At 45.7% G+C, this 24,142-nt stretch overlaps 1 protein-coding gene across 1 annotated transcript in view; it reads left to right on the top strand.

Moving 5' to 3' along the window:
• Positions 1–2,453: 2,453 nt before the first annotated feature.
• CHGB (chromogranin B) overlaps positions 2,454–24,142 on the top strand; it is a 64,542-nt gene continuing 42,853 nt past the window's right edge. The window contains exons 1-2 of the mRNA XM_088478075.1: positions 2,454–2,711; positions 15,027–15,070. Coding sequence (XP_088334201.1) covers positions 2,663–2,711; positions 15,027–15,070 — 93 coding nt within the window. The 5' untranslated portion in view covers positions 2,454–2,662. The remainder of the gene's footprint in view (positions 2,712–15,026; positions 15,071–24,142) is intronic.

Raw genomic sequence — 24,142 nt, forward strand, 5'->3', positions numbered from 1 at the left:
GACACACATACACCGGGGGTCACACACACTCATGCACACACACACTCACTCATACTCACTCATACACACTCACACACACACACACACTATATACTCACCGCTGCTGCAGGAGTCTGCGTCCCGACGCTGGACGCAGAAGACAGCACTTCGGAAGGAGAGTAATTACTGACTAATTAAGCTAATTGAAAACTTAAAAAAGCTTAATTAGTCATTAGGAGGGGTGACGCCGGGGTCCCAGAGCAAGTCCCAATGATTTTTCCTAAAATTAGCGATTTTAGAAAAAAAATCACACTTGCTCTGGAGGTGCAAAATAGCAAAATAGAAAAAAAAAGCACCTAATTGAATAGCAAAAAACCCACACCAGCAGGAAAAAACTCACAGGTGCGGGTTTTTTGCTTTTCTCGCACCCAATTGAATATGCCCCTATGGGGGACATACAATTAGCCGTGGGATTTACCCCATGGCTAATTGCCGTGCTGGACCTATTCAATTAGCGGGGATTCCTCCCGCAGGAGTCCCCGAGACCCCTCGCGGGCCCCACTGCAGTCGGACTTTACCTCGCACCGCATGTAGGTGCAAGGTAAAATCCGTGTCAAAACGACCAAATCGACGAGTCCCAATATTACGGCGCTGGAAAAAGTCTATTTAATTGAATAGCTTTTCCCGCGCTTTGGGAATTTAGGCCAGCAATTAGTCGCGGTGTAAATCCCGCGGCTAATTGAATCTGCCCCTTTGTGTTCTTATTTATTAAAGGTCTTTCTTCAAAAACTGCCACTTTGTGTTTATTTCCATTTTTTTTCAGTGATCCACAGGTCATAGCTTGCCCCAGCAGTAATTTTTTTGCAAAAGGGCCATGCTGGGACATGTTGTTTGCCAAAGAGAAATTATTATTTTCAATTATTATCTATTTATTACCTCCATATGGAAAGCCCCTGGGGTACAGAAAAGAGCTCTGGTGCACCAGGACAGGTTAAAACTTGGCGGGGGTAAGGCTGCGTGCATTTTTGTGGGCCCAACCCTTCCTGTGGAAACTAGCCCTGCTGCCAACTAGCATGGAGCTGGTTTGGAACCATGGTAGCGGGACCCCACTACTGTGGGTAACCCTCTATGGCTCCACCATCCCAGGTTTGTTAGGGCTCCATGTCAGTTATTGTTCTGATTTGAGGTAATCAGCACTGCTATTTCTGTTTGTAACATGCAGAAGTAGACATACAGTGTCCACCTACTTCTGTGACATCAATAGATCATTCAGTTGGAGAGAAGTTGGCTTGTTGGCTGGTGTGCTTGAAAAGTTGGTTGTGTGGAGCACATTAATCTTGTGATCAAATCTTCTGCTTTAGTTAGGGGATCAACAGATTAAGAGGATGTTATTGTGCATATCTGTAACTAATGTAAAATGTATCAGTATTAAAAAAAAATATGTTAAATCTAATTGCATGCAGAATGCAGAATGGTATAAATGTTCATCATTAGATTAGGCTGCATTTTGTTATGGAAATCATGCTACTAATAACTACATACGATTTGACAAATGTAAACCCTTGAGCCATTGTGTGTGGATGTGAAACCCAGAATGCTCACTCTTTGTATCGCATTGGAAATGTCATGACAATGAGATCACCGTCTCATAAAGGCAAATATGCTTCTTTATTTTTTTAGCAAACTAAAATGTATATGAATTTGTATTCGCTTACATCTATACAATGAAACAAATAACTCTGGCACTCAGAATAACAGTAGCTGGAGGTTTCAGCTGTAACCTGATTTAAAAATGTGCTGTTTAACAGTTTTTCCCCCACTTTCTAAATGTTGAATGAAGATTTTCCTAAAAATAATTTCTAGTTGTAACATTGCTGCATCATTTACCAAAGACTTAAAGAATCAGGACTGGTTGCCAGTCAATGAGAAAGAAACTCTAATCATTATTTGCCATTATATTTGGAAAATGTTTGTACCCAGAACGATTGCTATATTGTAATTCTCTATAGAGGGAGAAAGGAAATGTGTCTAGAGAACCCTGATTGTGGGTTAGACTGAAATTTGAAACACATTTCACATTTTTACATGGATCCATTAAATGAGAGACACCTATAAGTACAGTAGTCACTATTATAACTGGGGTTATTCCATGATATTCCTTTATATGAATAATAAATTAAAACCAGAAAAGATGTAACACTGAAAAATAATTGCATTTCTTCCTAGGAAAGTGAAGAATTTTCTAAAGCATGGAACATATAGGTCCAACAAAAGTGTTGTGCTATTTCCCTTTTTTCCTTCATTGCACGCCTATATCTTTAACATCTCCGGCACAACACATCGCAGGGATCAATAATTCATAATGATGAACAGTTCAGCATAAATAGTCTCTTTGGGGGGATCGTCGTGACGCAGATGCCTGGAAGGAGATAGGGGATAACTGGCTTGCCTGTGTAGCATGCAGGAGAACAGCCTCCCACGCCTACACCTTCCCTTTAAATACAGCCAAGCTCGGCAGCAGCTGTTATTACAAGCGCTGGATTCAGCCCTGAATCACCTCCAGCACCCAGCACTGTACAGGGAGGCAGAGAACTAGATAAAGAGCTACCACAAGTCGTTTAAAAGGGGAGGAAAAGCCCCAGTATATTCTACTTAGACAGGACAGGGGATTGTCAAAAGGAGGATGCCACCCGCCTTCGTACTGTTGAGCCTCTTGGTGGGCACTCTCGAAGGTAAGTGACCGCTGGCGACTCGCAGGAGACCTTAGAAAGCAGCACAGACACAGAACATATATTCAGTACCTTGGACAGCAGGACGTTACTGGGGAATCCAGCTTTCAGCACCACGGACAGCTCTCTGCTTAATAATGGGTGCAGCCACCATCAGCAGAACATACGAGGCTATATATATATATATATATATATATATATATATATATATATATATATATATATATATATATATATATATATATATATATATATAAATATATATATATATATATATATATATAAATATATATATATAAATATATATATATATATATTTATATATATATATATATATATATATTACTGTGTTAGCGAAGGCTTGACGTGTGTTAGGAGGTGTTTTTTTTGTTTGTTTTTTAGCACAGCCTGCTGACTGTTGTGAATTCGGAACCCCATAGTTCAGAAACAGAGACACATCACAAACGTGCCTCAACCCCTTTCTCCATGTGAATGATGCTGTGAATGGCATTTTAAACGCGCTGCTCATTGTTAAGTTACAGCATTAAGGGTTTACACTGCTGTTATTGCAGTGAGGCAGCATAAAAAATTCAGCAGGAGGCTGTTTTCTGACAATTTTAGCCCAGTGTTTTCTGCATCACTCAGGCTGAGGAAACTGTTGCTTATTGTGAATGAGGTGGGAATGATTTACTGGATCTGCACCCTGGATGTCTCTAGTTAAAAGTCTGCACTCTTGCCCTACATAAGTTTAAAGCAAGTGGATGTGTATTGGGAATGTCAACGTTTCTAAACATATTTTTAATATTTGCATTTTGCATGTGTACATCGCATATATGTGTGTTGAGCATAACCCAATATCTATGTTTTATAGTTCTATATTATACTAGGTTGCATTTGTTCGGCTTGATCTATAGTAAAGACACTGTGTGATCTTTATGTGAGTAATCAGTCTGTTAACTCAAATAATTTAATACCTGTAGTGCACCAATGACTGTTGGATTTAAGGTATGCAAGAGTAGCAGTAATTAAAAGACTAGTTAGGTATAGACTACCGCTGTTAAGTAGTGTAAGGGACATCTAGTGACCAAAGGGAAGAACTACATCCATTGCTTATTTTGTGCTTCAAGAATTTAGGGTCTCATTCAGACCCAGTCGCAAGCACCGACGTGCTCGCAACTTGGTCGATGGGTAGCCCTGCGTACGTGCAGCAGCCGCACTGCACGTGCGCAATCCCCGGAGCGAGAGAGAAACTCTTGCTCCGGAACTCACTACAAAAGGGGTGGCTGTCGATGTTGATCGACAGCTCGCCCCATTTTGTAGGCGGGCCAGGGGGTGGTTTCCAAAACGGAGGCATTCCTTAAAGAACGCCTACCGTTTTGTGAGCGGCTGCACTGACGTCATCAGTGATATCAGTGGGGAGCTTCCTGCTCCATCAGCGCAGAAAGCTCCCTGGGACTTGCGGTTGCCGAGACCCAACCTTAGGGTCTCATTGCAAGCCCCGATGGTCGCGATGGTGATCACCATCGCCATCAACCTGGTCGGTCATTAAGCTGTGGGTGGTAACCCACAGCTTAACTAACGACCAGGAGGCCGCACTTCAAAAATGAAGCGGCCGCCCTCATTCAGAGAGAGCGATCACTTCTTGCGACTGCCTCTGAATAAGGGCCTTAATCTATACCAGATACACATTTGTAAAACAGTAATGAAAAAAATAAATCAACAGAAATAGCAAATATATAAATAAATATATCATTTTAGAACTGTGAGTAAAAGTGGACACATTTATTTGTTAACTGACAGCCTTTTGCACCCATGTGCACTCAATATTTCTTAGTTATAAGACATATTTTTAAGATACATACTAGAATGATTGGTTGGCATAATAAGACCCTTTCTGTTTTCCCTTTTTAAGAGTCCAAGTATTGAATAGTGCAGTTAATTTCTATGAGAATGATATAAAATGTGATTGATCAATGCAGGTATTTTCATTTATGATTTACAGTATTGTCCCTGCGGCAAAACATATTGTATTGCAACTTGTTGAATGACATTTACCAATGAAAAATGAGGGTATGGGGCACAAAGCAGGCAACAGACCGAAGGATTAATGCCAAGTCTTTTACACATTGCAGTCTGTCTCTCCAAAGAATAATACTTTGTAATGTGTGCAGTGATTATTGAATAATGAATGATGATAAGTCTGAATGCCATACTAATGTGTCTATCAGGAAAAGAGTGTATGTGTACGTATACGTACATATATATTATTACTTTTTATACATTTCATCCTATTGCCATTGTATTGTATTGAGTTGCAATAACCACTACATATAAGAAAACTGCTCCAACATGGTGAAATTCTTATCAAACTAATAAGTTTATACCATACACATTGCACAATATTTATTTGTGCTTATTTTTCCATGCTTATCTTCTAAAAACTATTTTAGGACAATGGGTGAGCTTGATAGGTGGACACTAATGCCGCCGCAGTTGCAATTTTTTTCTGAGACTCAGCGGTGGTAAGATGCAAATGCAAGTTTCTGCGTTTTGTGTACTAGTATGCGCCAGACAGTGCAAGCCCTGAGACAGTGGCATCACTAGGGGGATGCGGACTGCACCGGGTGACACCATCCGAGGGGGTGACACCAAAATAGCACAGCTGCGCCACTATTTTGGAGCCAACTTCTTGAATGGTCTCACAGTGAGCAGCAGCGGATCATCCACTGTGCCGGGGAGAGAGGCAGGGGGCTGCCCAGCGGCTCCCAGAGCGCTGTGCAAGTGAACAGCATGATGCAGGCATGCCCCCAAAATGTCATGCATCAGGGGGTGTGGTGACATTGACACGAAGTTACTCCCATTTTGTGAGGACCATAGGAGGTCTGACAGGGTGAGAACAGCACTCTGGGTGCCACCAACCCCAGTGACACCACTGCCCTGAGACGGCCACTTTTAATGCACATGGAAATTGCAAATCTTCTGGTGGTTCCAAACACTTCACCATCGCCACCACCATCCACACTCTCCTTCTCATCTCAATAACATGCCGCTGAGACAGAAATTTTTGCGCACACTTCAGGCCACTTCCCATGTGCCTCACTGGTTTTATTGCCAGTGCCTCCATATGCCATAGCAGACTCCAAATACACTCAGAGGAGCAACTGCACAATTGCAGTTTTCAGGACTTTTTGTGCATGCGCAGGAGCAAATAATCACTAAACTGCAAACATTGGCACGCTATACAGACAGGCACCCTGCCGTGCATACCACTGCACAGAGCATTTTCAAGATGCTCCATGCACTGCCCTGGCATATGTGTGCGACATCATGGTGTCATGCGCAAAGGAGCCGGGACTGGCATAGGGCGCATTAAAGTCTTGTTACGGCACTGATGTATGCCATTTATGTAAACAGAGGTAATTACTTTCTGTCTGTCTACTGTTTTTTATGTATCTCATAATCAAATCAGTAAAAAGTGAGACAGTAGTATATTCATGCAATTTATTAAAAAAATATAATAATAATAATTAGGTTGTATATGCAGATGTAAGTCACTTTAAAAAATAAAAAGATACTGTATTTTGAATAACATTACAATGATATATTGTGGGTGTGTAGGACAAATACTGAATAGAATGGAATTCCCTAGCATTGACTCCCTCTCAGCATCCAAGATTTAAATGCCTTCTGGAAAACCACCTCTTCTCTTCAGCTGTCTAAGCTGCAGCTGACAATGTTGTGGGGGGAGTGAAGAGGCCAGGATCTCCTGGAGATTTCCTGGCCTCTTTTGTGCATCTGCCCTGTGGGTCACTTAGCCGGCCGATGGACACGAAGATGATCCGATGATGCGTCGTAAGACACAACTCAGATCAGTAATGCATGCATTATCATATTAGTGCTATTGTAGCTGCTACCATGTTAGCAGCTGCAATAGCATCTCCGTCCTCTACTGAATAATGCCCCTAATTCAGTACTCAGGGTCTAATTTAGGCATCCCACAGAAAGTACACTGGAAAACAACTTTCAAGGCGTTAACTTCATCAAAAACTATCTCCATTGCAGAAAATAAATACATATTAACTCAGTATCCAGAAGCATGATTGCTTGCACAGACTTTTAATTATGCTCACAGGCTACACCTTATGTTTCCAGGGTACCGTATATTATAGCCCATATGCTTACATGGTACAGTATATGCTAAACCTTATTCTTACAGGATACAGTATATGCTAACCCATATTCTTACAGGGTATAGTATATGCTAACCCTTAAGCTTACAGGGTACAGTATATGCTAACCCTTATGCTTACAGTGTACAGTATTTGTTTACCATTATGCTTACAGGGTATAGTATATGCTAAACCTTATGCTTACAGTGTACAGTATATGCTTACCCTTATGCTTACAATGTACAGTATGTGCTTACCCTTATGCTTGCAGTGTACAGTATATGCTTACCCATATGCGTACCGGGTACAGTATATACTTACCCTTATGCTTACAGTGTATAGTATAGACTAACCCTTATGGTTATGGGGACAGTTTATGCTAACCCTTATGCTAACAGGGTACAGTATATGCTTACCCTTATGCTTACAATGTATAGTATAGACTAACCCTTATGCTTACAGGGTACAGTATATGCTTACCCTTATGCTTACAATGTATAGTATAGACTAACCCTTATGCTTACAGGATACAGTATAGGCTAACTCTTATGCTTACAATGTACAGTATGTGCTTACCTTTCTGCTTACAGTGTACAGTATTGTTTACCCTTATGTGTACAGAGTACAGTATATACTAATCCATATGCTTACAGGGTACAGTATATGCTAACCCTTTTGCTTACAGGGTACAGTATGTGCCTACCCGTATGCTTACAGGGTACAGTATATGCTTATGCTTACAGGGTACAGTATGTGCTTACTCTTATGCTTATAGTGTACAGTATATGCTTATGCTTACAGGGTACGGTATATGCTTACTCTTATGCTTACAGTGTACAGTATGTGCTTACTCTTATCAGAGCCGTAACTAGACTTTTTGGTGCCCTGTGCCAGAAAGAGCATTGGCGCCCCCTCATTTTTCAAAGGGACATAATGCACCCAAAAAGGGCCATGGCTTCATGGGGAAGGGCCAGGGAAGAGATAGGAGATGCCAGGAGATGCTGGGGATGAAATAAGAGGAAGCTACAAGTGAGAATGATAATAAACAGAAATTTGACAGGCCCAAACAGTGCCCCCTGACCTGTGGTGCCCTGTGCGATGGCACCAGCCACACTTCCCTAGCTACGGCCCTGACTCTTATGCTTATAGTGTACAGTATGTGCTTATGCTCACAGGGTACATTACACGCTTACTGTTATGCTTACAGGGTACAGTATATGCTTACCTTTATGCGTACAGGGAGGGTACAGTACATGCTTACTCTTATGCTTACAGGGCACAGTATATGCTTACTCTTATGCTTACAGGGCACAGTATATGCTTACCGTTATGCTTACAGGGTACAGTATATGCTTACCTTTATGCATACAGGGAGGGTACAGTACATGCTTACTCTTATGCTTACAGGGCACAATATATGCTTACTCTTATGCTTACAGGGCACAGTATATGCTTACCTTTATGCTTACAGGGTACAGTATATGCTTACTCTTATGCCTACAGGGCACAGTATATGCTTACTGTTATGCTTACAGGGTACAGTATGTGCTTACTCTAATGCTTAGAGGGTACAGTATGTGCTTACCCTCATGCTTACAGCTTACCATGAGTCTATGGTCACTTAGCAGGGCTGCTGTAACTGAGATGCTGGAGCCATATTTACTGCATACGGGATAGTAGACGCAGGATGCGACACACCCCTGAAACGGTTAGGACACATCTCCATTTTTAGCCGACACTCCTTGCTGCCTCCCCCAAATGCTGCCTGCCTGTCAATCGCACTGTGGTTAAAGACTCCCAGCGTGTGACTATGGTAATGTACCTTGACACATATATATATCTTGACAAAAGTTTTGTAAATAAAACTGAAACATTGATATAGCATTATGTGTACATCACCATTCTATACTGTGAGTGCCGCTGTACAACATCTGCTGCATGCACCGTTTCCCGCAGAAGGCACCCGGGAAGCTATTACTCTGTTAGGGAGTGAGTACCGGCTTTTCTTCATCTATATACAACAAACCCTCAATGTGCTAAATATATGCAATGTAAAATATTAAATTGGGCTATTAATGGTAAGTATTATGTGTACTTCAATTGTAAGTCAACAGGCTTATCTGAAATAGTGCGAATTGTGGTGTAATCCTCTTTCAGGACTCCTTTTCTACTATGTTTATTATTAACCAAATCTGAAATAAAGTCCAGCACCAAACAACCAGGAGAATCTCGTAGTGTAGTAAATGAAATATTTTACATTTGAAAAGATCAGATTAAGGAACTGATTCAGTACGGTTCGCACCTGCGACATCGCACGCAATGCAGCTGCGAAAATACGCTAATGCTTGCCAAAGCTCAGCCGGCATAAAGACGCCCACTGCTGCTTTCTCATATCCGTCCACTGTCTCTCTCTGCGTAAACATCGGTACTATCGACACACATCAGACCACTAATGCAACATTCACAACAGCTCTGACCTGCCGCTGCGCTGCATGTCTCTTCGCACGCAGTGGGCTCTCATGGTGCGTGTGCAATCGCAGTGGCTAATTTATGCACGCCCAAGCAACGGCGTTCAAATGGACAGACACGCCTACGTTTTCCCAACCACTCCCCCGTCACCACCCCCAATTGCTCACAGCCTGTCACTCACTCTGCAATGGATTCCTCTGTGCGTGCGTAATCGCAGTGCGATCGCAGCACATGTGCAGTACGGTTTATATGCATGCGCAATGGCCAACAATCGCTCAATCTGCGTATGTAGTTGCATTTGCGATCGCTGCTGAATCAGGCCCTAAAAACACATACAATATAAATACTTGACAGCATATTAATGAGGCGGCTATGTCACCCAAATTCTCTGGAACAGATGAAGATGATGTATCCACTGCCAATCTCACCGCCAGACTCACTATGTGAGCTCAGGCGGAAGGGGTGGCATGGTGTCAGTGATGGGGCGGTGCACTCTGCTCGGTTGGGAACAGACGGGGGCGTGCCGCGAGGCCAGGCCCCTGTGACTCACAGCACACCCCCTTGAAACTTACACACGCCCCCCCTTAAGGCAGATGCACAGGATGGACTGCCATGGCTGATCTACAGCCCCAATCCGTCCCTGGTGCTGGGCTATATTACAGGATTACACCACGATTCCCACTATTTCAGATAAGCCTGTTGATTTTCTATAGAAGTACACTTAATACTTACAATCAATAGCCCAATTTTGGTATTATATATTATATATATGAGAGATGAGCATTTCGGTTTTGTCTCGTATGTTCCCGCCAAGTTCGGTTCTCAGAACAAGGCAAAACGTCATCTTTCACAGACATCTGTACCAAGATCTTGGCCAGAAGATCCGAACCAAAATAGAAACTCTCATCTCTAATATATATTTGTAAGCACACCAACATCGACGCAACATCGCTCGCACCATCAAATTTGCGGTAGCCTAAGGTCTACACTCGCTACTCTCCTCAAATCCAACTAACTATGGCCTCTGAAGCAGTGGATTTGCTATTGGGAATGCATGGGCTTTCCCAGACACGCCCATGACACTCCCGTAACATGCCCATGACACTCCCCTAACACACCCATGACACTCCCCTGACATGCCCATGACACTCCCCTGACACACCCATGACACTCCCCTAACACGCCCATGACACTCCCCTAATGCCCATGACACTCCCCTTAACTTGCCCATGACACTCCCCTAACTTGCCCAAGACACTCCCCTAACATGCCCATGGCACTCCCCATGACACTCCCCTGACACGCCCATGACCCTCCCCTAACACGCCCATGACACTCCCCTAACACGCCCATGAAACACTCCCCTAACACTTCCCCCTTTTTGCCATCACTTTAGCAGCAAAACATCTCTCACCTTCGTAAATATCTGTACTGCATCCATCTCTATATCAGCGCCAAAGTTCTCATTTGCAAAATGGGGGAGAGGTTTATGCAAAAAGATTCCAATAAATATAAAGTTTCCATGACTACTATATAATTGGTAACATATAGAGAGAGCAGGAAGTATGACATCAGAGAGTTGAAATACAGCAGCTCTACATCATTTAAAACTGAGTTTAGATTTTTATGCGGTGCTGATAAAGCTTAGATTGCTCATTAATTGTGTGCGCTGGTCGGGAACAGAAGTCACTATTATCAAAGTGTTCAGTGTTAGAACGGAACGCTCAGCTATTTTTAATCCAGATGAAGATGAATTCCTGCGGCACGTCTCTGTGTAAGGCGTAGCAGCAGCGTCACGGAGGCCAACACTCACTGAACAGAAGAACATTCTGATTTAGCTTCTGAAGCTCATTAAAAAATCACAGCTTACAGAGTGAAATATAAGGATTTTGTCCCTTTTCATATATTTTTTTTTTTTAAATATATATATATATTAGAGGTTTTTATCTGGTGCATATTTGCATTCATTGTTATTGGTTGGGCTGCGGTATTTATTACTCTGCAATGAAAATTAGTATAATGGGCCTGATTCACAGTTGGAAGCAAATGGAGATGTGGACAGATATGGATACTGCGCATGTGCTGTAGAAAGCAATCGCCTGCTGCGTGGGCGCTGCACGCGCTACAGAGATGGCAAGCGTGGACAAACAAACCATTCTTTCCATGAATGGGCATTTCTGGGCAGTAACTGGGCAGCGTGGAACTGATCTATGTGAGTATTACGGGAATGACCTGAGGTTATAAGCCGCGTGCTTGATCGTAGAGCGTGGACGGAGATGGGATGCCTGTTTCAGACATCTCTTCTGCATCCAGTATGGAATGGGCGCAAAACATACCACTTGCTTACTCTACTGAAAGTTGTGGGAGACTACCGAATTTGTGGATAGACCCCTGGAAGAGTAGACGCCCCCCCACATCCTGCCCTCTTTCTAGCAAAGTGGGCACTATGGGGAGGATAATGGTGTGAATTGTGGATAAACGGGGAGGAGGTGGGGCCATTTCGATGTGGCCCCGTTCCCTCTCGATCGACCTGCCATTTGCGGTAATCCCCATGAGGAGGTGGGCCTGGTGACGTATAGCACTGGGCCCAGCCGCCACCTTTAGTCAGGTGCATCTCTCCTCTGGGCTTCTCCCAGAGGAGAGAGGGCAAATGTAGTCAAGTATGGCGAAAATCTCGATGCTAATGATGACGGCTGTGACGGTGGATGGAGAAACAGTGGGCGGCCTGGTCCTCTGCATGCCGGAGCGCAGATATCACCATACACGTGCGGATACTTGCATCAGCTAGTAGGCTGACATGACCATATGGTATGGATGCTGATGCGCCCATCTTGGAATCTCCCCCCAGTGTGTGGGGTGCTGTGGTGGAACTGTGGAGAGTGAAGCTGCTTTGGTGCCCCTGATGCTGCCAACCCCCACTCCCCTTGAAACCTCAGCACTCTTCTATGCAAGTGCATGTGCAGTGTAGTGGGTGCATGCACTGGGCTGCAAACGCTCAGAAGAGGCGCCCCCACTCCCTGCCATTGCGGGGCTCGGCAGGATAAAGTGGCATTGCTGGGACTCTACTCAAATTTTGGCAATTCCATCCCTACTGCGCATACATGCCGACTATCTGGCTACCCCTTCCGGGAGGGAGCAGTGAGATCGGCATTACTGGGGGGGCGTGGCCAGCAGATGGAGGCGGGGCCGGCAAGATGAGAAGTTTTTGCGGGTGGGGCGGGGGCTGAGCCACGCGAGCGCATCATTTGGCCCCGCCCCCGCTACACACTGCCGATATTACAGGCAGTGTGAAGCGGGGGGCGGTGCCAAAATGACGCGAATCGCGTCTCCGCCCCCCTTCGCTGCCGGGAGACTTGCGGTGGGACAGGAGGGGTCGGTGGTGGGACAAGAGGGGTCGGCGGCAGCCGGGAGACTTGCCTGCCATCCCGGGAGGTTGGGAGCGGCACCCGATTTTCGGGAGGCTCCCGACCAAATCGGGAGGGTAGGCAAGTATGCTACTGCGATGTCTGTTCCAATACCTGCAGTTACTGTAGTTGGGTATTGTCAGCAGACACCCTTTAGAAAACATTTAAGTCTTGTTATATAATATGTAATTGTGATTTTATTTGCTATGAATTGCTAAATATGTTACTTGATTCTGGGCCTGATTCAGCAAGGAACGCAGTTGCTTATACGCACGCAATCGGGCGATTATTTCGCACTGCGCATGGGTATGCATCGCAGTGCGCAAACCAGACACTGCAATCGAGATTGCACTCACAGTGACCACGCGGACCCATCGCAGAGTTATTGACAGGAAGTTCCGTTTGTGGGTGGTGATGGGGGGGGGGTTGGGCGAACGCAGGCGTGCCAGTGCGTTGGGACGGCGTTGCATGGGCGTGCATAAATTAGCCACTGTGATACAAAACGCAGCCTGAGGCCTCATAGCGTGTGCTGAAGTTAGTAATTCCTGGGTGAGGTCTGACCCTGCCTTAATTGTGCGTATGGGTCCGATGTTGCTCGATGTTACCGACAGAGCCGGCCCTAGGCATAGGCATAGTAAGCTAATGCCTAGGGGCGACTTGAATGCCTAGGGGCATTCAAGGCTCTGCCGCTGCCTCCCACACGCCGCTGCTGGCTACAGGACAGGGGCGGAACTAGCGGCGGTGAAGCCAGTGCCTTGCACCGGAGCCCGCTGTGGTGCAGGGGCCCGTGGCCGCCTGCATCCGACAGCACCACTGCACGCCGACCCGGTCCCCATTATTTCAATGGTTGGAGTTGGAGCGGACCCGCTTCGGCCACTCCGGCTCCACCAACATAACAGCCACCCAGCGCGGCGCGGCCCCTTGTTATGACACGGCGCGTGTGACGTCATGCGCGCCGTGTCATAACAAGGGGCCGGGCTGCTGGAAGGAGAGGATCGAGAGGAGCCGCGGAGAAGAAGCAGCCAAGGTAAGAGGCAGCGGGAAATGGTGCCGAGAGACACACTGGGTCTAAGGGAATGGGGCTGAGACACTCACTAGGTCTGGGGGAATGGGGCTGGTGGAATATATATATAAATACATGCTAGGGGGCATCAGCCAAAATTTTGCCTACGGCACCGAATTGGCTAGGGCCAGCTCTGGTTACCGATTATTTTGCAATGTTGCCAAAGTATACATACGTGAGTAAGGGGAAGTGGGCGTCCTTATGTCAGGCTGAGATCGCAATGCGCTTGCAAACATTTACATATCACCGCTGATATTAGCAACTGCGTTGCGTGCGTATAAGCAGGATAGTGATCCTTGCTGAATCAGGCCGTCTGTCTTTCTGAGACCGAATAGGTAGAATTGATGCAGTCAGTAAGGTTTTAAGGGAGGATCAACATACAGGTTTAACACAATGTACATCAAAGGGTACTTGGCTGCAACAGATGACGACAGTTCTGTTTGGATGGTGATTTCTGGTTCCACAATAATAATAATAAAAACCAGGATCCCTAGATAAATGTAACTGAAGGCTGAAAGCAGAAAATATAAACATAAAATATCTGCCCATAACATTACACTAAGGAGTACAGTGTAAAAGGGGATGTCAGGATTTGTTAGGAAAGAAACACCAGGAATGCTCCCAGCTGCCGGATTATGTAACATCTCGCCGGTCAGGCCTAAGGGCCGTGTATTCACATTACCAATGTTCTCATTACAATTACATGACTGGTCATGGAAAAGTGCACAGATGTTGCCCGTTGTACTGTGAATAATTGCTGGCAGGCCACTTACCCTACATACATATAAAACAGATGAAGGGTGGAAATATTATTATTCTGCGGCCATTGTGTTGTCATGGTATTTATATTGTCCAGACATCAGAATTGTATTTTCTGAGCTTTAAATGTTTTAAAATAGTTATTAAGCTGTTCAGTTTCCAAAATACAACTTAAAACAATCCAATATCCACAACAGAGGGTTAAAGTTACATTGATTGAAGAAGGCCATCTTTACCATCTGCTTCATCTTTACCTTCTATGATTTGTTTGTATCAGGATCCTGGCAGTGCACAGCGCTGAGTACTATAATGGTGCTTTATAAATAACAGATGACTATAATCAGTGCTTTTATAGCTATGGGAAAAGGTAACAGTCATGTGGAGATGCGATCTGTGATGTGATAGGATAAGATATCCCGCATTACTAATTGTCTTTTATTCACCTCTTATACAGTTACTGCAGCTCCATATGATAAAGGAATACGGGCGGAAGAAATGGTAAGTTATTATTAGGTCCTTGTCTGTGTCTGTATTATTGTTGGGAGGGTGGTGAAGAGTACACCCTGATTGTCATGGGTCCCGTCATCGGGATCCCTGTGTTCTGCTATTCATGAGGAGGAGGCTTTGCTATCAAAATATGGGCCTGATTCAGACCCGGTCGCTAAGCTGCGGACGCTCGCTATGGCCGATAGTCGCTCGTCTGCATATAAGTCGCAGTGCACGTGCGCAAGCCAGTCACTGTGATAGGGAACCGTACGCTTGTAGTATACAGACTGGCCGCTACTTTGAGTGACAAATAGCGCCGTTTGTGGGTGGTAACAGGGGAAGGTGCTTGTGAACGGGGGAGTGGTGCTGCAACCGCAGGCGTGTCTGGCTGTCAAAATGGAGTTTTACGGGCGTGCATAATTAGCAAAGATGCGTCATCGTACACGTCACTTGGTTGTTTTTTACACTGTAGTGCTCTCAGTGCTTGCGGTAGGGTAGAGTCAATCACAAGCGCTGCGTTTGCTTCCGATGGTCCTCGATGTACCAATGGTTGAAGACACTTCCTGGAGATGACGTGAGCTAGTGGGCGTCTTAAGACACGCTGTGATCGCACGCCAAGACATTGTGGGCGTGCTTATGCCTTGCCGTGCGATCGCCTTCCATGCCGTCATTTAGCCGAATTTGCATACGCTGGGAGCAAGCGTACGCATCTAGCGACTGGGTCTGAATCAGGCCCTATGCGTTTAAGAGGATATTGATTTGATTAAAGTACATCTTAAAGCTTCAGTAGATACAATAGTTATAACTATGATTATTATAGGGGAAGACATGGCGGGCTGCTCACATTTCCCTATTACTGTTAACATATATCAAATATTGCTGACATCCTATGTTCCTCATTTACGCTCAGGGATAAATATGACCAGGTCACCCCTGTAGATCTTATAATTATCCTATGACAGAGTTACTATACCTGCATTTGGGGATGTGATAGAAGCCTATTCCTTCCTGTGTGAGAGAACCTTTCACAATATGCCACAGTGCACAGATTCCCCATTCAGACCTACTACAATATATTATTGTTTGAACAGTGCAATTATCCTTCCTACACACAGTCTGACGTTACCTTTGGATGAGGATATTCCAGCTTCTGAATAAACAGACAATGTATTGTTACCAGTGGAAACATACACTATATCCCGAGGTGTAATGTTCATGATTGTGCAGTGTTCCTTTGTAAATATGGGTAATACTGTATATGCCATGATGAAATATTTTCATTTCCTTTTTACTCCTGTGTAACATAAGCCAGACCTCACAACTTGAATAACTGATTTGGTATTTACTTTAACATTATTAAAACAAATATTGTTTTTTTTCCAAATATACAAAACAGAGAAACAGACTGTTCCTTTAACAGAGTAAATACTGTACAAACACAAGGGAAGTAATGTTAATATGGCGCACACGTATAGTTAATTCAGTAGGCTAGCAGAGTATGATGAGATTATAGTTTTGCACCAACTAAAGGTGCTATGATGCTGGGCTTATTTCCTTCACTAGTGCAAGTGAAACACGTGATGTATCTAATATTAATTATTCAGCTCCCATTAGTCAGATTACACTATAATACCATAAACTGATATCTGATTTTCTAATTATTCTCTTTGACACGTTTTTAAATAAGTCCTATAGATAAATGGCACAGCCTGAAACCAGACTATTACTACAACATTATATAGCAATAATACAATCATTATTTTGCCTATACTGTTTAGGTGAGTACAATAAAGACACCAGCAGGGCCAGATGCAAGTTGGATGTATGTCTGGTAGCATAAAATCACACACCGATCAGCCATAACTTTTTAAACCACTTACAGGTGAAGTGAATAACATTGATTATCTCAGTACAATGGTGCCTGTCAAGGGGTGCAATATATTAGGCAGCAAGTGAACAATCAGTTCTTGAATTTGAAGGAAAAATAGGCAAGCGTCAGAATCTGGGCAACTTTAACAATACTAGCCATCACATATTGTATGGGTCAGAGCATCTCCAAGGCGGCAGGTCTTGTGAGGTGTTACCAGTATGCAGTGGTTGGTACCTAAAAAAGTGGTACAAGGAAGGACAACGAGTACACTGGCGACAGGTTCATGGGTGCCCAAGGCCAGGGCCAAATTAAGGCTGGTGGGGGCCCCAGGGCAACTAAATTGTGGGGGCCCCCTTCAAGCCACACAGAGCCCCCCCTTCCCTCTAAGCCTACCGCCCTCCTACTGCTCCGCCGCAGACTTACCTGAGTAACGGCGTGACCTCCCGGCAAAGCTGCTCCTCTCTTCAGCGTCGCGGATGTAATGTGTCACATGGCGCCGGTGAGATAACTCGGGAGCCGCTCTGCGCTGTATGCAGCGGTACTGACTGTGCCGCTGCATAAGGTAACAGCGGATCGCGGCAGTGAGCCTCAATCCGGGAACAGGTTCCACTGGACACCTGTTCCCGGCAGGGTCACACCGACCCTGTGTGGGGGCCCCTCCATGTGTGGGGGCCCAGGGACGACCACCCCTGTCACCCCCCCCTCCCTCTCTTAATCCGGCCCTGCCCAAGGCTCATTAATGTACGTGGGGAGTGAAGGCTAGCCCATCTGGTCCTAGCCAACAGAGGAGCTACTGTAGCACAAATTGCTGAAAAATTATTGCTGGCTATGACAGAAAGGTGTTAGGACACACAGTGCATTGCAGCTCGCTGAGTATGGGGCTGCGTAGCCACAGACTGGTCAGAGAGCCCAGCCTGCCCCTGTCCACTGCCAAAAGTGCCTACAATGGGCACAGAACTAGACCATGGAGCAGTGGAAGAAGGTGGTCTGGTCTGATGAATCATGTTTTCTTTTACATCATGTGGATGGCCGGGTGTGTGTGACTCGTTTAACTGGGTAGGAGATGGCACCAGGATGCACTATGGAAGAAGGCAGTGTGATGCTCTGGGTAATGTTCTTCTGGGAAACCGTGGGTCCCGGCATTCTGGCATTCATGTGGATGATACTTTGATACGTACCACCTACATAAACATTGTTGCAGACCAAGTACAACATCATGGCAACGGTATTCCCTGATGGCAGTGACCTCTTTCAGCAGGAAAATGCACCACACTGCAAAAGCCTACTGCTGCTGTCCTGTGTTACATCCCATACCCAGCCTACTGCTGCTGTCCTGTGTTACATCCCATACCCAGCCTACTGCTGCTGTCCTGTGTTACATCCCACACTCAGCCTACTGCTGCTGTCCTGTGTTACATCCCACACTCAGCCTACTGCTGCTGTCCTGTGTTACATCCCACACTCAGCCTACTGCTGCTGTCCTGTGTTAAATCCCACACTCAGCCTACTGCTGCTGTACTAAGTTACATCCCACACTCAGCCTACTGCTGCTGTCCTGTCTCACATCCCACACTCAGCCTACTGCCGCTGTGCTGTGGGGTATGGTTCAGTGGGTCTACAATTTCTAGATAGACAGTGATTAGGTAGACAAGGGAAGATAGACAGGCAATAGATAGACAGGGACTGAAGGTCGACAGGGTCTGAAGGTCGACACACTAAAGGTCGACTGGTAACAAGGTTGACAGGCAATAGGTCAACAGGTACAGAAGGTCAACCAGCAATAGGTTGACAGGTACTAAAGGTCGCAGGCAATAGGTCGACAGGGTCAGAAGGTCGACACACTAAAGGTCGACTGGTAACAAGGTTGCCAGGTATGAAGGTCGTCATGCAGAAGGTCGACACACTAAATGTCGACACACTAAAGGTCAACTGGTAACAAGGTCGACAGGTATGAAGGACGACACTCATATAGTCAAATGGTCGACACATTTTTTTTTTTAGGGTTAGTGTCAGGGTTAGACACTTACTCTGACTAGTAACAAGGTCGACAGGTATGAAGTTCGACGGGCAGTAGGTTGACACTTATATAGTCAAAAGGTTGACACTTTTTTTTTTTTTTAAGGTTAGGCACTTACTCCAACGGTTAGGGACTACTCCGGCGGGTCGACTAGTAACAAGGTCGACAGGCAGTAGGTCGACACTCATATATTCAAATGGTCGACACTTTTTTTTTTTTTAGGGCCAGTGTCAGGGTTAGGGTTAGGCACTTACCCCGACGGTTGGGGTTAGGCACTTACCCCGACGGTTAGGGTTAGGCACTTTGGGTTAGGCATAAAGAGGAGGGTTAGGAATAAAGATTAGGGCAAAAAAACAAACAAAGACATGTGTCGATCATTTTCACGTCGACTATATGAGTGTCGGCCTGTGGCGAATATTTACATGTTGACTGTGTCGACCATTCACCAGTCGACCATTAGCATGTCGACTGTGTCGACCATTCACATGTCAACTATGTGTTGACATGTGTCAAGCATTCGTATGTTGACTATGTGTCGGCATGTGACGACCATCTGCATGTCGACCTTATGAGTGTCGACCATTCACATGGTGACTATGTGTTGTCCATTCGCATGTCGACTATACGAGTGTCGACCATTTACATGTCGACTATGTGTGTCGACCTTCTGACCCTGTCGACCTATTGCCTGTCGACCTTCAGTCCCTGTCGACCTATTGCCTGTCAACCTTCAGTACCTGTCGACCTTGTTACCAGTCGACCTTTAGTGTGTCGACCTTCAGACCCTGTCGACCTTCAGTCCCTGTCTATCTATTGCCTGCCTATCTTCCGTTGTCTACCTAAACACTGTCTATCTAGACAATGTAGACCTAAAGACTGGATACCGTCCTGTGTTACATCCCACATTCAGCCTACTGCTGCTGTCCTGTATTACATCGCACACTCAGCCTACTGCTGCTGTCCTGTGTTACATACCACACTCAGCCTACTGCTGCTGTCCTGTGTTACATCCCACACTCAGCCTACTGCTGCTGTACTAAGTTACATACCACACTCAGCCTACTGCTGCTGTCCTGTGTTACATCCCACACTCAGCCTACTGCTGCTGTCCTATGTTACATACCACAGCCTACTGCTGCTGTCCTGTGTTACATACCACACTCAGCCTACTGCTGCTGTCCTGTGTTACATACCACACTCAGCCTACTGCTGCTGTCCTATGTTACATACCACACTCAGCCTACTGCTGCTGTACTAAGTTACATCCCACACTCAGCCTACTGCTGCTGTCCTGTGTTACATCCCACACTCAGCCTACTGCTGCTGTACTAAGTTACATCCCACACTCAGCCTACTGCTGCTGTCCTGTGTTACATCCCACACTCAGCCTACTGCTGCTGTCCTATGTTACATCCCACACTCAGCCTACTGCTGCTGTCCTGTGTTACATACCACACTCAGCCTACTGCTGCTGTCCTATGTTACATACCACACTCAGCCTACTGCTGCTGTACTAAGTTACATCCCACACTCAGCCTACTGCTGCTGTACTAAGTTACATCCCACACTCAGCCTACTGCTGCTGTCCTGTCTCACATCCCACACTCAGCCTACTGCTGCTGTCCTGTCTCACATCCCACACTCAGCCTACTGCTGCTGTCCTGTCTCACATCTCACACTCAGCTTACTGCTGCTGTCCTATGTTACATCCCACACACTCAGCCTACTGCTGCTGTCCTGTCTCACATCCCACACTCAGCCTAATGGGGGTGTGGCCTAATTACAATAGGCCACATCCCCTGTGTGATATTATATGGCGGTGTGCCCGCATGACACGCCTCCAAATAACGTCAGGCTGGGGGGAGCCTCTCTAGCTGGGCCTCCCCCAGCCCGCTCCCGCCACTGAACGGATGCCGCGTGCATGCATGCATTCAGACTCCGGGGTCTGGCACCACCGCACAGCTGCGGCGGTGGGTTCCCCAACCTCCCGATTTTACCATCCGCGGGCCACTTCAGCCCACGGTTGGAACAGCGGGACAGTACTGTCCCTCTGAAATCGAGATGTTGGGGAGGGGTACGCCCTTTATGGGTGGCGCCCCTGTTCGAACGCACTGGTCGAATATCCCCTGCTGTCATGACCCCCCCGCATCGTCCACTGCACAGTAGGGGGCATGGCGGGGGCATAGGTGAGAGGTGCGGGGTGTGGTGGCATGATTGCATCATCGCAGCCAATCTCCTGCTATACAATACCAAGATTACCGGCATTGTAAAACAGGGGGCAGGGCTACGATGACATGATTCGGCGCGAACCGCATCATCGGTCCCCTCTGGACTGCCCACTTTCGCCAGGTAAGAAGGGGGAAGTGGGAGGGGCACAGTGGGTGGTGTGGCAGCCTGTCCGAGACTTGCCCTCTCTTGCGGGCGGACGGGAGCGGCACACAATTTTTGTGAGCCTCCCAGCAGTTCCGGGAGAGTAGGCGAGTATGCTAAGAACTGCCTTTGCAGGAGGGATAATTGCCACCAGCTGTCCTGACAACATGCACCACTCATTTCAGTTCCACACATGTTGCACCTAGCAGCTCCCCGTGTAGGCCCGCGCATTGTGCAGTTAGCGCTTTTGTGGCCACTTCTCTCACTGTGTAATGCCCCCGGAGTTGAGTAACTGCACCCTTAGCACCCATGGTAGCTACGCCCCTGAATGCTATGTGCTGTCACGAAAATGAAACGGGTTCATCTATACTGTAAGCGCTCAGTAGAAAAACAACTTCTAAATAAAAATGATTGTGTTTGGAAAATAAAAGGGCAACATTTTGGTTACAGTTATGTAGCTGTAATCTCTCTCCTGTTACCTGTCATGCTGGTATACTGTATGTGAGGAAATCCTACCTTCCTGCCTCCAGCAGTGCTAAGACACATGATTGTCAGTTCAGTTGGGTCCAAACGTGGTTTATTTATCGATTGTGGAGCATGACATCAGTAAATGTGGGTATAACTTGATTGGACCTGGATGTGATTTGGACAGATCAGCTGCATGGATACTTTTGTCCCAGTTTTTGATCAGGATAGTTGGGAGATGTATCAAGCAGCAAAAAGAGTGGACAAGTTGGAGAAGGTGCCCACAGCAACCAAAATAAATTCTTTGTATTATTCTAATAATTTTTATATTAAAAACTCTGGAGTAAAAAGTATATGGCAGGTGAGGCACTGCCTCCCCTGTCTATGATTTCCGCATCCCTGATTAAAAGCACCTTTGTATAATGCCAGCATGAACCCTCGGGTTCATATATGTATGTGTAAATCTGGCTCTGATATCATGCTAACCAGTGCCCCCTCAGCCATTTACCTTACCGTACGTCATTGCTGAAGGCTGGTAGCGGCAAAACCAGGAGACAAACAGGATGAATTCCACCCAAAAAAAGCCACTTCCAGTTCTAGGCTCAAGCTGAGCTGGTGATTCCCTCATGGAATCGTACCTGCAAAACAAATTGCAGGCCCCCCTAACAGAAAACCGCCCCATGCTGAAAGCACTAGGACCTTTCTCACAGCCCTGGTGAGGTGGGTGTAGGACAATAAATGTCATTGGCTGCTACCTAGTAAAACTATTGCCGTTTGAGTATGCAGTACCTCTAGAACTACAAATGCCAACATACCCATGGTTGCCAGAGCATGCTGGCACATGTAGAACTACAAACACCAGCACGTCCTGGCAGTCAGGGCCTGCTGAGGCTTCTAGTGTCACTGCAAACAATACATTGAAATAAACACACACACTGTGGCAAAGTATTTTATTAAAAAAGATTCCCAAACATCCTCTCTTTTATCTGCTTATAGCTGATCTAAAAACTTTGGGAAGGGGTCTCTTCTTTTTCCGTCTTTAAAATTATTTCCAAAAAATTCTACATTTTCTAGAACTTTGGGGATTTGGGGCCTGATTCAGGGGTGCACGCAACTGCACTGCTGAACGCAGATTCCCAATTATCGGGAATCTGCGCGTGCACAGGACCCATTCTGCTAAAACGCACATAAGCCCTTGAATGCCTCTGCCTGATTGACAGGCAGAGGCATTTAAGGGGCGGTGCTGGGGCGGGGTTGGCCGGCACTCTCGGAAACAGAGCGTCCCATTTCCCAGCCAGCCCAGGGACTGCGTGGACTTGCGCAGTCTGCTGGACTCGCAAGCCGGCCAGCTTGAGTAGCTGGTCGTCCGGCGCCGTCCACCATCGCAACCATCATCCACCGATAGTAGTGACCCAGCCTGCAATCTCTGTCGCAGTGCTGGGATCTCAAATGCAGCAGGGGGGGTCATACACTTCCTGCTACATTTGCATTATTACAAGGACTTAATTGCAAATCTGCCTGCATGCATACATCATATCTATAGCCTGCATGCATACATCATATATATAGCCTGCGTGCAGCTTTGCAATTGCGTCCTTGCTGAATCAGGCCCTTTGTACACAAGCAGTAACAACACTCAGGGGTCTATTTACTAAGCAGTGTTAGGAAAGGTGATAAGGTGCCAGCCAATCAGCTCCTAACTGTCATTTTTCAAACACAGCCTGTGACATGACAGTTAGGAGCTGATTGGCTTGTACCTTATCTCATTTCACTTTATCTCCTAACACTGCTTAGTAAATAGAACCCATAATGGATTATGATAATGTTTACTCACTAAGGCACTCACTTATACTGTATATTGATTATGGAAATGTCGCTGAACGTATAGGTTTTATATTTGATATGATGCAAACTTTCCCATATTGCGCAATTCCACACCAGGCCCACTCCTTTTTCAGGCTTTTTATTTTTTTCTCTTATTTTTGTGAAGCCCTCACTGTCTTATGTTTAAACACTGGCCAATACATCAGCCAGTGTGTACCCAGCATTAGCGGTATAGTTACTAAAGTGAGAGATTTTAGAAGTGGAGATGTTGCCCATAGCAACACTAAGATGCTACTTAACATTTAACTAGCACCTTCTAGAAGATAGTAGCTAGAATGTGATTGGTTGCTGAGGGCAACATCTCCACTTCTAAAAACTCTCACTTTAGTAAATATACTCTTTAATGGTAAGAAAATTAAATCTTTGATAAAATTCTAATTGTACATGACAGCGTGATTACTGAACGTGCACATTTTCTCATTACACATCTGAGGCTAAAGTTAATTAAAAGGTAGATGAAAAATCTGCCCAATTACTG

The sequence above is a fragment of the Taudactylus pleione genome, unplaced genomic scaffold (genome assembly GCF_031769625.1).
Source record: "Taudactylus pleione unplaced genomic scaffold, aTauple2 ptg000206l, whole genome shotgun sequence".
Lineage (NCBI taxonomy): Eukaryota > Metazoa > Chordata > Amphibia > Anura > Myobatrachidae > Taudactylus > Taudactylus pleione.